This window comes from Bos javanicus, chromosome 8 (genome assembly GCF_032452875.1).
Source record: "Bos javanicus breed banteng chromosome 8, ARS-OSU_banteng_1.0, whole genome shotgun sequence".
NCBI lineage: Eukaryota > Metazoa > Chordata > Mammalia > Artiodactyla > Bovidae > Bos > Bos javanicus.
The window spans coordinates 23,935,115-23,949,767 of NC_083875.1; the positions used below are offsets into that span (position 1 = coordinate 23,935,115).

The 14,653-nt window shown below is 37.9% G+C and overlaps 1 protein-coding gene across 2 annotated transcripts in view; it reads right to left on the reverse strand.

Moving 5' to 3' along the window:
* Nucleotides 1–12,018: 12,018 nt before the first annotated feature.
* FOCAD (focadhesin) overlaps nucleotides 12,019–14,653 on the reverse strand; it is a 302,861-nt gene continuing 300,226 nt past the window's right edge. For both annotated transcript variants that reach the window (XM_061425184.1, XM_061425185.1), the window contains one exon: nucleotides 12,019–12,404. In XM_061425184.1, coding sequence (XP_061281168.1) covers nucleotides 12,331–12,404 — 74 coding nt within the window. In that variant the 3' untranslated portion in view covers nucleotides 12,019–12,330. The remainder of the gene's footprint in view (nucleotides 12,405–14,653) is intronic.

Below are 14,653 nucleotides of genomic sequence, written 5' to 3' on the forward strand. Positions count from 1 at the left end.
CCCCTCCTTACTCCAAAAGGTAAATGTCTTGCAGCCTCAGTTGTATAGGGATTTTTCTGCCAGTTCCTAGTTTTGCATGAGAATTGTTCTACATATACATGTAGTTTGGATGTGTTTGTGGGGGAGGTGAGCCCCACATCCATCCTCATATTCCACCACCTTGATCCCCTTTCTCTATTTTGCTTTTATGTTGCTTATTTCACTTCTAAAAAAATTTTAGGAGTTTTTAAATATGGACCACTTAAAAAATGTTTATTTGTTATGTTTTGGATTTTTGGCCATGAGGCATGTGGGATCGTAGCTTCCTGACCAGAGATCAAACCCACACCCCCTGCAATGAAAGGTGAAGTCTTAACCACTGGACTGCCAGGGAAGTCCCCCACTTCTAATTTTTTTTTTTTTTAATTAATGAAAGCTTTAGTGGGTAAAGAGAAGAGAATCCCTTTGGAAACTTTAGATGACTTAGCCTACCTTCCTCCCAATAAAAATAGCTACCTCCATTGCTGAAATAGATAATACTATCTTCCTTTTTTTTTTTTTTTACTGGTGTATAGTTGCTTTATAATATTGTGTTGGTTTCTACTGTACAGGAAAGTGAAAGGGCTCTATGTGTACATATCCCCTTTGTTGGATTTCCTTCCCATTTAGGTCACCACAGAGCATTGAGCAGAGTTCCCTGTGCTATTCAGTACGTTCTTATTAGTTACCTATTTTACACATAGTATTAACTATGTATACTGCTAACTGCTAAGTCACTTAAGTCGTGTCCGACTCTGTGCAACCCCATGGACAGCAGACCACCAGGCTCCGCTGTCCATGGGATTCTCCAGGCAAGAACACTGGAGTGGGTTGCCATTTCCTTCTCCAATGCATGAAAGTGAAAAAGTGAAAGTGAAGTCGCTCAGTTGTGTCCAACTCTTCGAGACCCCATGGACTCCAGCCTACCAGGCTGGCACCCCACTCCAGTACCCTTGCCTGGGATTTTCCAGGCAAGAGTACTGGAGTGGGGTGCCATTGCCTTCGCCATTAACTATGTATAAAATATCAGTGTATATATGTCAATTGAAATATGTTATTATATATGAAATATATCTAAGATGAGGATAAAGAATTAGATAAAATAAACTTGATGGGCGGAGAAGGCAATGGCAACCCACTCCAGTATTCTTGCCTGGAAAATCCCATGGACGGAGGAGCCTGGTGGGCTGTAGTCCATGGGGTCACGAAGAGTCGGACACTTACTGAGCGACTTCACTTTCAGTTTCATGCATTGGAGAAGGAAATGGCAACCCACTCCAGTGTTCTTGCCTGGAGAATCCCAGGGACGGGGGAGCCTGATGGGCTGCCGTCTATGGGGTCACACAGAGTCGGACACGACTGAATTGACTTAGCAGCAGCAGCAGCAAACTTGATGGGATTACTGTAAGAAATTAAAATTTTATAACTTTACTTTTTAAACCAGATTACCTTAAGAACCTTCCTACTTCTCCAAGTATAAAACCAAACAGTAAATTTATAATTCTGGTAATTTTGGAGCAGAGATAACGATTCACAATAATTTGCGATATGTGCAACAATTGTAACGTTAAAAAAAATCTGTGATTTACTTTTTTCCCCAATTGTTTATAGTACTGTGGGTGGCTGCCTGTCTCTACTGAAAGAAATACATTTTGATAGAGATAGGTGAAAATCAGTATGTAGTTTTTTTCCCACTCAAGTTTGTGTTCCCAAGATTAAGAATCTGAGACAGTAAACATTTAGTTAATCAGATGTTACCCAGTTTGCAAAGCTGTTACCTTTGGCTATCTGTTTTAACCACGTCTACCAAATCCTCATTTAATTTTGTTCAGTGTTATCAAAGGCATACCTTCTGAAATCTAGTTAATATAGATGAAATTGGAAAAACTAGATATTTTGAATGTAGGAGACATAACTTTTTAAATAAACTTTCTGGAATTTCAAGTGCAAAGTTGTATTGTGTGAGGTTCCATGTAACCCAAGTTATAGAATACTTATTAATACATCCGCAGTGCTTCTGGTGCTAAGGAAAAAAAAAAGGTAAAACTTAATTGAATCAAAACTGCTTTGGAGAATTTATTTCATCACTCAGCAAAAGTCTACCAAAAAATACAAGTGAAACACAAATAATATCATCAGAGTCCTTGAGATTTTCCTTTAAGAAGACAGTTGAATGAAAACCAATAATTAACACTTCAAAACACATCCATTCAGCTCAGATGTGTTTTATTTTACTCCCAGCATGCTTTTTCAGAAACACTCTTTATCGTGGTCTTTTCATTCAATAGAAAGGTTAACCTTAATAGAATGAGTTGGTCCCTCGTTGGCTGTATACAAATGCCTGTATTTACTCAAGAAACTTATTTTGTGCCTGCAGTATGTCAGGTACAGCACAACATAATACATCTTTACCAGACTTCCTGTACACAGGTTTGCTGTCAAAAAATGTACTAGGTCTCACTAAACTTCCTAAGCAAAGTTAACTTTTTTTTTTTATTATTACATTTGCTATCTTGAGCAAATCCATCACTTACAAGAATCTGTATTTCTTTCAAAAGTTGAAGGAAATACTATCATCAATATCTGTTTCTCCAAAGAAAGAATCATACATTTATTTAAATTTATGTACAAAGAAAAGTTGTATTTTATTGTGCTAAAATATTAAAGTGATTTAAAATTAAAGCTCCCCTTTCCCTGACAACTTCTTCTCATTGGTTTATTTTGGTTTTAAAAACATCATGTCTTCCTTTCTTTCAGATAAGTTTTACTTTCTTCTTCTGGGTCTAAGTGATAAGCTAATTTTGATATGGCATTTCTCCAGGACAGTTTTTCAGAGTAATTCCAGGAAGCAGGAGTCATAGAATTAACAAGAGTACCTGTTTAGAATCCAGATTCCTGGGCTCCATGAACGATATGTTGAATCAGAAGCTTTGTAATGAACATAGGAGCCTGCATTTTGACAGGTTCCTCAAATGAGCCTCATGTTCACTACAGTTTGACAGCCACTGCTTTTGAGTCTAATGTATTTCAGTGTGGATAGAAAATTGCTAACAAGAACTATTTATATAAAAGACATCATAGAATGTAGTTCTCTGTACAACTGAGATGATGGGGCATTCATTTTCTCTTGTATAGTTTTGAACCCACTAAATAGGAATTATTAACAAATTAGTCTGTCTTTGCTAAGGACAGCTAGAGTTTCACATCTCATCTTAAAAAAAGGTTCCGGTCAATTTTATTAATATATGAAAATCAATTAGTAAAAATACATCTTAATTCATCAGAGAAATGCAGGAATCTGTCGTGGTATTCAGCTGAACCATGGGGCCCTGTGATACATAATGTGGAGGTAAGAGCACTGTTTTTTTTTGTTTTTGCTTCTTACTAATGTACAATATTATATAATTTTCTGGTGTACAATATTATATAATTTTAAGGTATACAATAGAGTGGTTCACAATTTTCAAAGGTTGTGTTCTCCTTATAAAACATTGACTACACTCCCTGTGTTAGACAAATATATCTTTATAGCTTGTTTTATATATAGTCGTTTGTAGCCCTAATTCCCTACCCCTGTTCTGCCCTTTCCCCTTTCCCTCTCCACACTGGTAACCACTGGTTTGTTTATCTGCAAATTTGTTTCTTTTTTGTTATATTCATTAGTTTATTTTTTATATTACATGTATAAGTGATATCATACAGAATTTATCTTTCTCATCTTACTTATTTCACTTAGTATAAACCCCTCCAAGTCCATCCATGTTGTTGAAAATGGCAAAATTTCATTGTTTTTCATGACTGTGTAGAATTCCAATGTATATATATACTACACCTTCTTTATCCATTCATCTGTTGTTGAATATTTAGGTTGCTTCCATATTTTGGCAATTGTAAATAATGCTGCTGTGAACACTGGGGTGTGTCTATCTTTATAGCATATTAAAAAGCAGAGATATTACTTTGTCAACAAAGGTCCGTCTAGTCAAGGCTATGGTTTTTCCTGTGATTATGTATGGATGTGAGAGTTGGACTGTGAAGAAAGCTGAGTGCCGAAGAATTGATACCTTTGAACTGTGGTGCTGGAGAAGACTCTTGAGAATCCCTTGGACTGCAAGGAGATCCAACCAGTCCATCCTAAAGGAGACCAGTCCTGGGTGTTCATCGGAAGGACTGATGCTGAAGCTGAAACTCCAATACTTTGGCCACCTCATGCGAAGAGTTGACTCATTGGAAAAGACCCTGATGCTGGGAGGGATTGGGGGCAGGAGAAAAAGGGGACGACAGAGGATGAGACGGCTGGATGGCATCACTGACTCGATGCACATGAGTTTGGGTGAACTCCGGGAGTTGGTGATGGACAGGGAGGCCTGGCGTCCTGGGATTCATCAGGTCGCAAAGAGTCGGACACAACTGAGTGACTGAACTGACTGAACTGATCTTTATTTTTAATAATTTTACTTACTGGCTGTGCTGGGTTTTCGTTGCTGCAGGGCTTTTCTCTAGTTGTGGCGAGTGGGGGCTACTCTTTAATTGTGGTACACAAGCTTCTCATTGCAGTGGCTTCTCTTGTTGCTGAGCACAGGCTCCAGGGCACACAGGCTTCAGTAGTGGGGTGCATGTATCTTTTTTAACTAGTGTTTTGGATTTTGGCGGGGGATAAATACCCAAGAGTGGAGTTTCTGGGTCATATGGCAGTTCTGTTTTTAGTTTTTTGATACACTGTTTTCGCTAGTGGCTGCATCAGTTTATATCCTCAAAAAGAGAGTATGTGGCTTTCCCTTTTCTTCACATCCTTGCCAATATTTGTTATATGTATTCTTTTTGATGACAGCCATTCTGACAAGTGTGAGGTAATATCTCATTGTGGTTTTAATTTGCATTTCCCTGATGGCTAGTGATATTCAGCATCTTTTTATATACCTGTTGGCCATGTGTATGACTTCTTTGGAAAAATGTCTATTTAGGTTTCTGCCCATTTTTAATCAAATTGTTTTTTGATATTGAGTTATATGAGGTGTTTATCTATTTTAAATATTAACCCCTTATTGGTCATATCATTTACAAATATTTTCTCCCATTCAGCCTTTTTTAAAATTTTGTCAGTGGTTTCCTTTGCTGTGCAAAAAGGTTTTAAGTTTAACTAGGTGACAATGGTTTATTTTTGCTTTTGTTTCCTTTGCTTTAGGAGACAGATCCAAAAAATAGTGTTATGATTTATGTCAAAGAGTTTTCATCATATGTTTCTTTCTAGGAGTTTTATAGTTTCTAGTCTTATGTTTAGTTCTGTAATCCATTTTATTTTCGTAATCGTGTGAGAACATGTTCTAGTTGTTTTACATGTCACTGTCCAGTTTCACCAGTATCACTTATTGAGCAGACTGCCTTTTCTCCATCGTGTATGCTTGCCTTTGTTTTTATCAGAGATTGACCATAAGTTTATTTCTGGGTTCTAGTCTGTTCCATTGATCTGCATGTCTGTTTTTGTGCCAGAGCCATACTGATTTGATTTCTGTAGCTTGGTAGTATATAGTCTGAAGTTAAGGAGTGAGATCCTTCCAGTTCTGTTCTTCTTTATAAAGACTGTTTTTACTATTTGGGGCCTTTTGTGTTTCCATACAAATTTTAAAATTATTTTTTCTATTTCTGTGAAAAATGTCTTGGGCATTTTAATACAGATTGCATTGAACTGTAGATTTCCTTGATCATTTTAACAATATTCTTCCAAAACATGAACACAATATATCTTTCTGTTTGTTGTTTTCAATCTCTTTCAGTGTCCTATAGTTTTCCAAGGTCTCTTATTGCTACTTCCTTGGAAGATTTATTCCTACATATTTTATTACTTTTGATAGGATCATAAGTGGGATTGTTTCCTTAGTTTCTTTTTCTGTTTGCTGTTAATGTATAGAAAAGCAACCAATTTTTATTACTTTTGTATCCTGCAACTTTACCAGATTCATTAATAAGCTTTAGTAGTTTTTTTGATGGTGTCTTTAGGATTTTCTGTTTAGCCATGTCACCTGCAAACAATGACAGTTTTACTTTTCCAGTTTGAATTCCTTTTATTTCTTGTCTGATTGCTGTGACTAAGATTTCCAATACTATATTGAATAAAAGTGGTGAAAATGGACATCCTTACCTTGTTTCTGATGTTAGAGTGAATGCTTTTAGCTTTTCACTGTTAAGAATGTTAGCTGTGTGTTTGCCATATATGGCCTATATTATGTTGAGGTAGGTTCCCTTTACTCTCACTTTTTGGAGTATTTTTATCATAAATGGGTGTTGAATTTTTTCAAAGCTTTCTCTGCATCTATTGGTTTTTTTTCTTTCAGTTTGTTAATGTGTTGTATTACACTGATTTGTGGATGTTGAAGAATCCTTGCATCTCTGGAATAAACCCCACTCAATCATGGTGTATGATCCTTTTAATGTATTGTTGGATTCAGTTTGCTAGTATTTTGTTGAGTATTTGTGCATTTATGTTCATCAATGATATTGGCCAGTAATTTTCTTTTTTTTGGTGGTATCTTTGCCTGGTTTTGGTATCAGGGTGATGGTGGCCTTGTAGAATGAACTCCAGAATTTCCTCCTCCTGCAATTCTTTAGACAAGTTTCAGAAAGATAGATGTTAAACACTCTTCCTTAAATGTTTGATAGAATTCACCTGTGAAGCCATCTGGTCCTGGACTTTGATTTGTTGGAAGTTGTTAAATCACTTTCATTTTTAGTACTTGTGATTGATCTGTTCATATTTTCTGTTTTTTCCTGGTTCAGTCTTAACAGGTTGTATGTTTCTAAGAATTTGTCCATTTCTTCTAGGTTGTCCATTTTATTGGCTTATAGTTGTTTGTGATAGTCTCTTATAATCCTTTGTATTTCTGTGGTGTCAGTTGTAGTTCCTCCTTTTTCATTTCTAATTTTATTGATTTGAGTCCTCTCCCTTTTTTTTCCTTGTTGAGTCTGGCTAAAGATTTATCAATTTTATTTTCTCAAAGAACCAGCTTTTAGTTTCATTGGTGTTTCCTGTTGTTCATCTCTGCCTAATTTATTTCTGCTCTAATCTTTATGATGTCTTTCCTTCTGCTAACTTTGGATTTTGTTTGTTCTTCTTTCTCTAGTTGCTTTAGGTGTAAGGTTAGGTTGTTTTGAGATTTTTCTTTTTTCTTGAGGTAAGATTGTTTTGTTATACATTTCCCTCTTAAAACTGCTTTTGCTGCATCCATTATGTTTTGGACCATCTGTTTTCTTTAGTTTCGTGGCCTGAGATGTCCCAGCACTGGTGCCTACAGACTATTGGACCAGGTGTGGTGGGTCCTGAGCTAATATGCTAGATAGAGGAAGGATTCCACAGTGGCAACCCACCAGCACCAGAGTCCCAGTGATAGAAGTAGTTCCCCAAGATGCCAATGGCAATGTCTTTGTCAAGGTGAGCTTCAGTTGCCCCTTAATTCTCTGGGAGACTCTCCAAGGTTAGTAGGTAGATCTGACCCAGGCTCCTCTCAAATTACTTCCTCTGTCCTGGGTCCAGGAAAGGTGTCAGATTTTGTGTATGCCCTTTAAGAGTGAAGTCTTTATTTCCCCCAGCCCCCTGGGACTCCCTAAAGTAAGCCCTGCTGGCCCTGAAAGCCAAATGCTCTGGGGGCTTATCTTCCTGGTGCAGGATTCCTGGGCTAGGGAGCTAAATGTGGGACCTCTCACTCCTTTGGGAGAAACTTTGCAATTGCTATTACTCTGTTTTTGGATCACCTAACCGAGAAGGGGGGGGTGTTGTGAGATTTGACTGTATCACAGTTCTGTTATCCCTACTTGTCTTATGGCTCCTTCTTTATATATTAAGTTGTAAAATACCTTTTCTGGTAGCTTCTGGCTTTTTCACTGATGGTTGTTCTGCACATAGTTGTGATTTGGGTGCACCTGTGAGAGGAGGTGAACTCAGGGTCCTTCTGCTCTGCCATCCTGCACAGTCCTCTCAAGAACATTGGTTGTGATTTCAAATGCAGACCCAGTACTTACTAACTGAATGACTCTGAGTTCTAATTTTCTCAACTGCCCAAGGTTGTAAAGAGCAAATGAAATATGGTAAAGTAAATAAATCTTTGTAAATTATAAATAGCCATACAGACATAGGAAATTTATGTTTCCTAGAGGCTTTTATTGGAGAAGGCAATGGCACCCCACTCTAGTACTCCTGCCTGGAAAACCCCATGGATGGAGGAGCCTGGAAGGCTGCAGTCCATGGGGTTGCTAAGAGTCGGACACGACTGAGCGACTTCACTTTCACTTTTCACTTTCATGCATTGGAGAAGGAAATGGCAACCACTCCAGTATTCTTGCCTGGAGAATCCCAGGGACGGGGGAGCCTGATGGGCTGCTGTCTATGGGGTCACACAGAGTTGGACACGACTGAAGCAACTTAGCAGTAGAGGCTTTTATTACATGATGTTTTACTGATTTATATTTTCTGAATGTAAACTCCACAAGGGCAAAAAATGTCATGTCTTGTTTACTTTGTACTCCAGAACCTTGTATTGTGGTACATAGTAGACACAATTGTGCAACTCTGAGTTTATGGATTACTACTACAATATCCAGAAAAAACTACATTTTAGTAAACATATCAGATTAACTAGGTGATTTTTTTGGATTTATCTCAAAGGTCACCTCATGTTCAGAAGACACAATATAGAGGGTTTTTTTTTTTAAAGAAACTTATGTAAATCTTTCTTTAATGTGCTACTTGCTTCTATTAACAGAATGTATTTACTTAAGATGTTTCCGTTATCTTCCCAAGTCCCAGCATATAAGGTGTCAGGCCCATTTCAAGCATTATAGCTACTATTTATTGTCAGGGAAATGTACAAAAATGAAAGCATTTCTTTTACATTTTAGAATTTATGAAGCATATTTCTGAATTCTTTCAGCTCTCACAACTACTTTGTTAGGTGGGTTACTTCTTTCATATGAGAAGTAAAACCAAAGTCATGGAGTCATCAATGTCATTTTTATTCATTACCATTTCTAACAGCTTGGAAATTATTTCACAAGTTCCCTGTGTCTGGCAAGAAACGATGCTCTTTCTAAATTGCAGTTTCAAAGAATTTTGTTTTATGAAGATTAATAGATTACACTGCATCATATATTAAAAAGATGAGACTTAAAAGTTTCTAGGATTAGAATAAAGCATTTCTTTCCAGAAAATATAAAAGCAAATTATCTTGTCCAGCACCACAGCAGTGATTTACACCTGAGGATGATGCTGTGAGGTATCTTTCCAGAAGAGTGGTGAAGGCTGTGAACTGTCACCGCCACATTCTGTCCTCTGGTTCCATTCGGAATGCCTGCAGCTTCCAATAGGCTGGTTGAGGGCAGAGACCTAAAGACTGGGCTTACAACTCTGGCTTTTAATGAAGGCTCTTAACCACATGCTCAGATTTCTCTTCTAAAACAGCAATTTGCTAAAATGTTTACCCCAAATCTAAAACTACTTCTTGCTTTCAAAGTAACTAAGATAGTTCAAGATAGCAGTTGTGTCCTTAACAAAGACTTACCCTTTATAGAATTATAATATCATCTTTGGTTAAAATCATTTTGGAGAACTTGTGGCAATTAACTTAAAAAAGGTTATTAACAGCTTGTTAGTTACCATGGAGCCATTACATTACAAATAAAACACAAAGATTTTAGGCACTTGCATGGATCCCAACATCTGTCTCAAACATATACTTTTCAAATCAAGGGTCAGACTGTTTGGGTACATCCGAGACACACAACACAGACTTAATCCCACACAATGCTTTGTTAGTATACCCCAGCATACTATTTGTCTTGGCAACTGTGATTTCAAAAACTAACAGAAGATGACTTACAAGGAAACTTTTCCTTTTGTATATAGTTCGGAGCTTTTCCTTTTGTATATAGACTGGTCTCAAAAAAGCAGAGACTTCTGGCTTTTGGAGAACAAACTAAAATATCCTAAAGGAATACCTTCATTCTTACCTGAGGTGAGACAGGTAACCAGGAGAAAAGGATCTTATTATACCAGTGAGCTACATCCTTAGAATAGTTGGAGTTTAGAACCTTTAAGAGCTTCAGATTTAGAATCTGACAGTTGAGACTCTTTAGTGCTTCCCATGAATAGGAAAATCCTATGAATCTTAAACATAAGACTGCTGAAAACAAAGAGGGGAGCTAGGGAAAACAGGATACAGATAGATTTTATTTCCTCCCTTTTGTACTCTTCTGTTTTCTTGTCAGGGCAGGAGCAAGGACAAAGCCTGATTGAGAAGAAACTGGGCCGAATTGAACAAGGCAGTCTGGGTCTGGAAGACTGGGCTGATTCTTCATCCCTCTCGTGAGCATCAGCAAGTCTTTCTGCTGACTTGTAGGGGGTGGGGATGTCAGAGTAGTTGGTCAGCGCCCACTTCCTCTTCACTATTCTTACTGCCACCCACGTTTGCCAGCTGGCTGGAAATGTAATGTCCTTCAGGACCTGCTCTTTTACACTGTAACTCCGAGCTTCCCAATTCCAGAGGCTTATTAATATGAGGCAGGGGGTTTCTTTTATCTGATTCTAGCAATCTATATTTAGCATGAATGAAGTGTAATCTTTGGTGGGAATTTTCATCCGAAAGTGGGTGCTGACAAGCCTGATGCAGTAGAAAGCTCTGGGCCTGGGGTTCTAGAACCTTGATTCCTAAGGGTAGTAGCTCAGCTATGTATTAGATGTTTTCTTCATTTAAAAATAGAGAATAATGCCTCTTTATAGTATTATTAGTAATTGTAAGGGTAAAATAAGATAGTGCAAGAGAAACTCTAGTCATTTATACTCTTGATACCTAGTAATAAATGTTAGAAGAATTTCAGCCTCTCATTGGTAGGAAATATGAGAGAGTCAAGGTGGGTGGGAGAGAGGGAGAGACTGGCTTCTCACAGAAATGTTCTCAATTTCTGCTTCCTTAAAACTCATTTCCCTGTGGCTCAGCCTCTAGGGAGGTAATAGAAATGAAATACTGGTGATGCAGTTAAGTACTACCTGAGTTAAGTACTTCCTTTCCTCCTTTTCTGTAAGTGTCTCGGCACCCTATGGAGTTCAGCAAAAGAAAGTGCTGTGACCTGGAAACAGAGTGTGAATTACCCAGTGAACCACAAATATTTGACACCTGGAATCATAAATCCATATATTTGGAACTTTAGTAGAGCTGTTTTTAACCCAAGTGGTAGGTAGGCTTGGTGACAACATGAAGGTACATGCCACAGAGGTATATTATTCCAGTGGCACACCTTTTCTCCCCAGTAATGCCATATACACTTGTATCACTGTGTTTATATGATTGGCTAAAGACTGCCCTGATTAATGGCTGCATGAAGGAATAATAATTAGCAATCAGAGCAAAATTAAATTCCTGGCTGATTCTGAGCCCCTGAGTAAAATCCAACCCTTAAGGATACTGTCACATTCCTTCATTTACTAGCCATTATGCCACCAGTCACCCTAATTAAGATCGAGATTTGTACGTATTAAAAACATATAATCTTTTGATCTTTCGAGGAGCTATTTGCCATTTTTTGCTTGCCTAGCATCCCATCACCTTTCTTCTGGGGGAACCCAGTTCAGGTGGATGGACATATGGCCCAAGCCTGGTCAGTTAGAGTGCCCCCCTACACCCCATGCTGCTTCCACCATACCTATGAGCAAAGACACCTTTCCTTTCTTATTCTGAACTGGGTAACTTTCACTTGCATTCAAGAGACTCAAGCATAAAAAATTATAGCCACCACTTTTGGGTCTGATTTAGCAATGGTTAACACCATGCTTATTATTTAAGCATGTAGAGCAGTTCTAAGAGTGTTTTAGCAGTAAGAATAAGAAAACATGTCTAACTTATTGAGTCAATGAATATCCTCTAGAGACTTCATGGGAAACAGATTCCGCCGTCACCACTATAGTTTGGTTTTGTGAGCTAAACTTCCACCATGCCTTAAAGCAAAAGTCAACATGCACAGATTTCACAAGATTGTTTTACTAGAATTTAGCAGGGAGGAGATGAGATAGTCAAATTTTCACAAAAGAAAACCTTCAGATCTCAGCCAAATAAAATTCAAGTTCTTATTTCAGTCTCAACTGGCCTGGATACCAAAGCAACCTCTCCAGGCATGCACTGTTCAAACTGTGAGTTTTGTGGCCACCCTTTCATGCCCTTGAGCTCTCTGCATCATGTCTCAGCAATCCCAGACACGAATTCTGAAAAATTCCTTCTGCCTATATGGTTTTCCTCATCCAGCTGAGAATGCTGCTGGCTACTGTGAAGCTGTTCACCAACCATAGGCTCTGGTCCATACAGCTTTCTTCTTAAACTCTGGAAGAACTCTCAAGGACAGCAGGGTAGCTAAAGGGGACAAAAAAAAGCACACTGTTTCATTTGGTGCAGTTACATTTGAAAAGATCATTTAGATCAAAAAGGTGTCAGAACAGAACTTGACTTGTTCCTGCTTGGCTAATCTTTAAGAATGACTATCATGCCTTAGATAGAATTTTAATGGAAGAAGCCATTAGTAAAGGTTGAGGAAAAGGTCTGTTTTAAGTTACTTTGCAACCAGTTAGTGGGAAGTTCCACAGAATTAAAACAAACTGACTTCTGGGATGCTGATGTTGCTCTTTTTCTTAATCCAAGTGCTGACTACATAGGTATGTTCCCTTTGTAAAAATCTACTTGAGCACTTTTCTACACGAATATGACTTTTCCACTAAATGTCTTATTAAAAGGTAAACAAACTGATCCTGTAATGAAGTTAGGATTTCATGGGCTCAATTTAAAGTAAGGAAGTTGTGTATAATCCCTCTAGGTAACTTATTATATATCTTATTTTAGAATATGAATATAAATATCAATATATTGATATATTTTTTAAGTATTATAGTGTGAGAGAATGAAGATAAGCCAGAGTTACACAATAATTATGTGTGACTCTAATAAGCCCTTGAATATATGACCAAGTGAACATGTACTTCCTTGACCCAAATAACAATTTGTCTCACTGGAATTAACTGTTATCTTCATGACTTAAGACAGCATATGTTGGGAATAACCAATGGTATCATGGACGCATGGCCCTTAAAATGAGTCCAAACTCCCCAAGGAAAATAAGTAGAGGAAGTCCTAGTAGCAAGTTTCTTGGGAATGGTCAAGTGAAAATATGTCAGACCACTGCTCTGATCCTCAGTGAAGCTCTGTGGTTGATCAGAATCACCTTCCTACACATGCCCTGCCACCCACATTAGAGGTAGGAACAATACATTAGATAATTCTTGCTTGTTAGGCAATCAATACAATACACCATACTTAAAGCAAAATATGGTCAGTTATCACAAGGGTAGGCCAACAGGCAACTTTCCCAAGGTAAGACTTTCCAGTGCAGTAACTTAAAGCATGTCAGGGGCATCAGTGGCAGCCACTGGGAGGATCCTGACCCCCAAGTCCCAAGATGTGGATGACAGTACAAGCTGTCTCGGACCACAGAACCAACACCCAGAAGATGTTTGAGGTTTGAGTAAAAACATCCATGTAATTTGCACAGAAAGATAGCTTATATTTGTGGATCCTGCAGTCATAGTTTAACAGTCAATAGAGATGTATAAGGAAAAGGCAATGGCACCCCACTCCAGTACTCTTGCCTGGAAAATCCCATGGACAGAGGAGCCTAGTAGGCTGCAGTCCATGGGGTCACAAAGAGTCGGATACGACTGAGTGACTTTCCTTTCACTTTTCACTTTCATGCATTGGAGAAGGAAATGGCAACCCACTCTAGTGTTCTTGCCTGGAGAATCCCAGGGACCGGGAGCCTGGTGGGCTGCCGTCTATGGGGTTGCACAGAGTCGGACACGACTGAAGTGACTTAGCAGCAGCAGAGATGTATAAAAAACATGCTGCTGCTGCTAAGTCGCATTATTCGGGTCTGACTCTGTATGACCCCATAGACGGCAGCCCACCAGGCTCCTCCATCCCTGGGATTCTCCAGGCAAGAACACTTGAGTGGGTTGCCATTTCCTTCTCCAATAAAAAACATGAAAACCATCTAAATGCCTGGAAGCATGGGAAATGTCCAATTCCCCTGGCAAAATACTATACAGCCATGAAAAATACTTATGAAGCTAGTATAAGAATAGGTTAAAATGCTTCTAATAATTTTAAAGTAAAAAAAGGCAGTACTCAAAGTGTGTATGTACATTTTTCAATTGGCTATGATTATAACAATGTTAAAACTTACACATAGAGGGGGTAACACTTAGGAAAAATAATCAAAATTGTCATTGCGCAATGGGATTCTGGATTCCTTTTTGCTTATTCTTTTTTACTTTTCTGAATTTTCTAATTTTTATTCAATCATTTTATGATCACAATAAAACGTTAAAAAACCACTTAAATAAAAATTAAAGGCCATGAAACTCTTCTCCTGTGGCAGATTCATTTCGATATTTGGCAAAACTAATACAATATTGTAAAGTTTAAAAATAAAATAAAATTAAAAAAAAAACAAAACTAAAAAAAAATAATAATAATAAATCCACTTTCTAATTCAAAAATGCCATATTGGTGATAGCTTCAGATTACTTCTCTAAATTGCACCAAGATGAGCC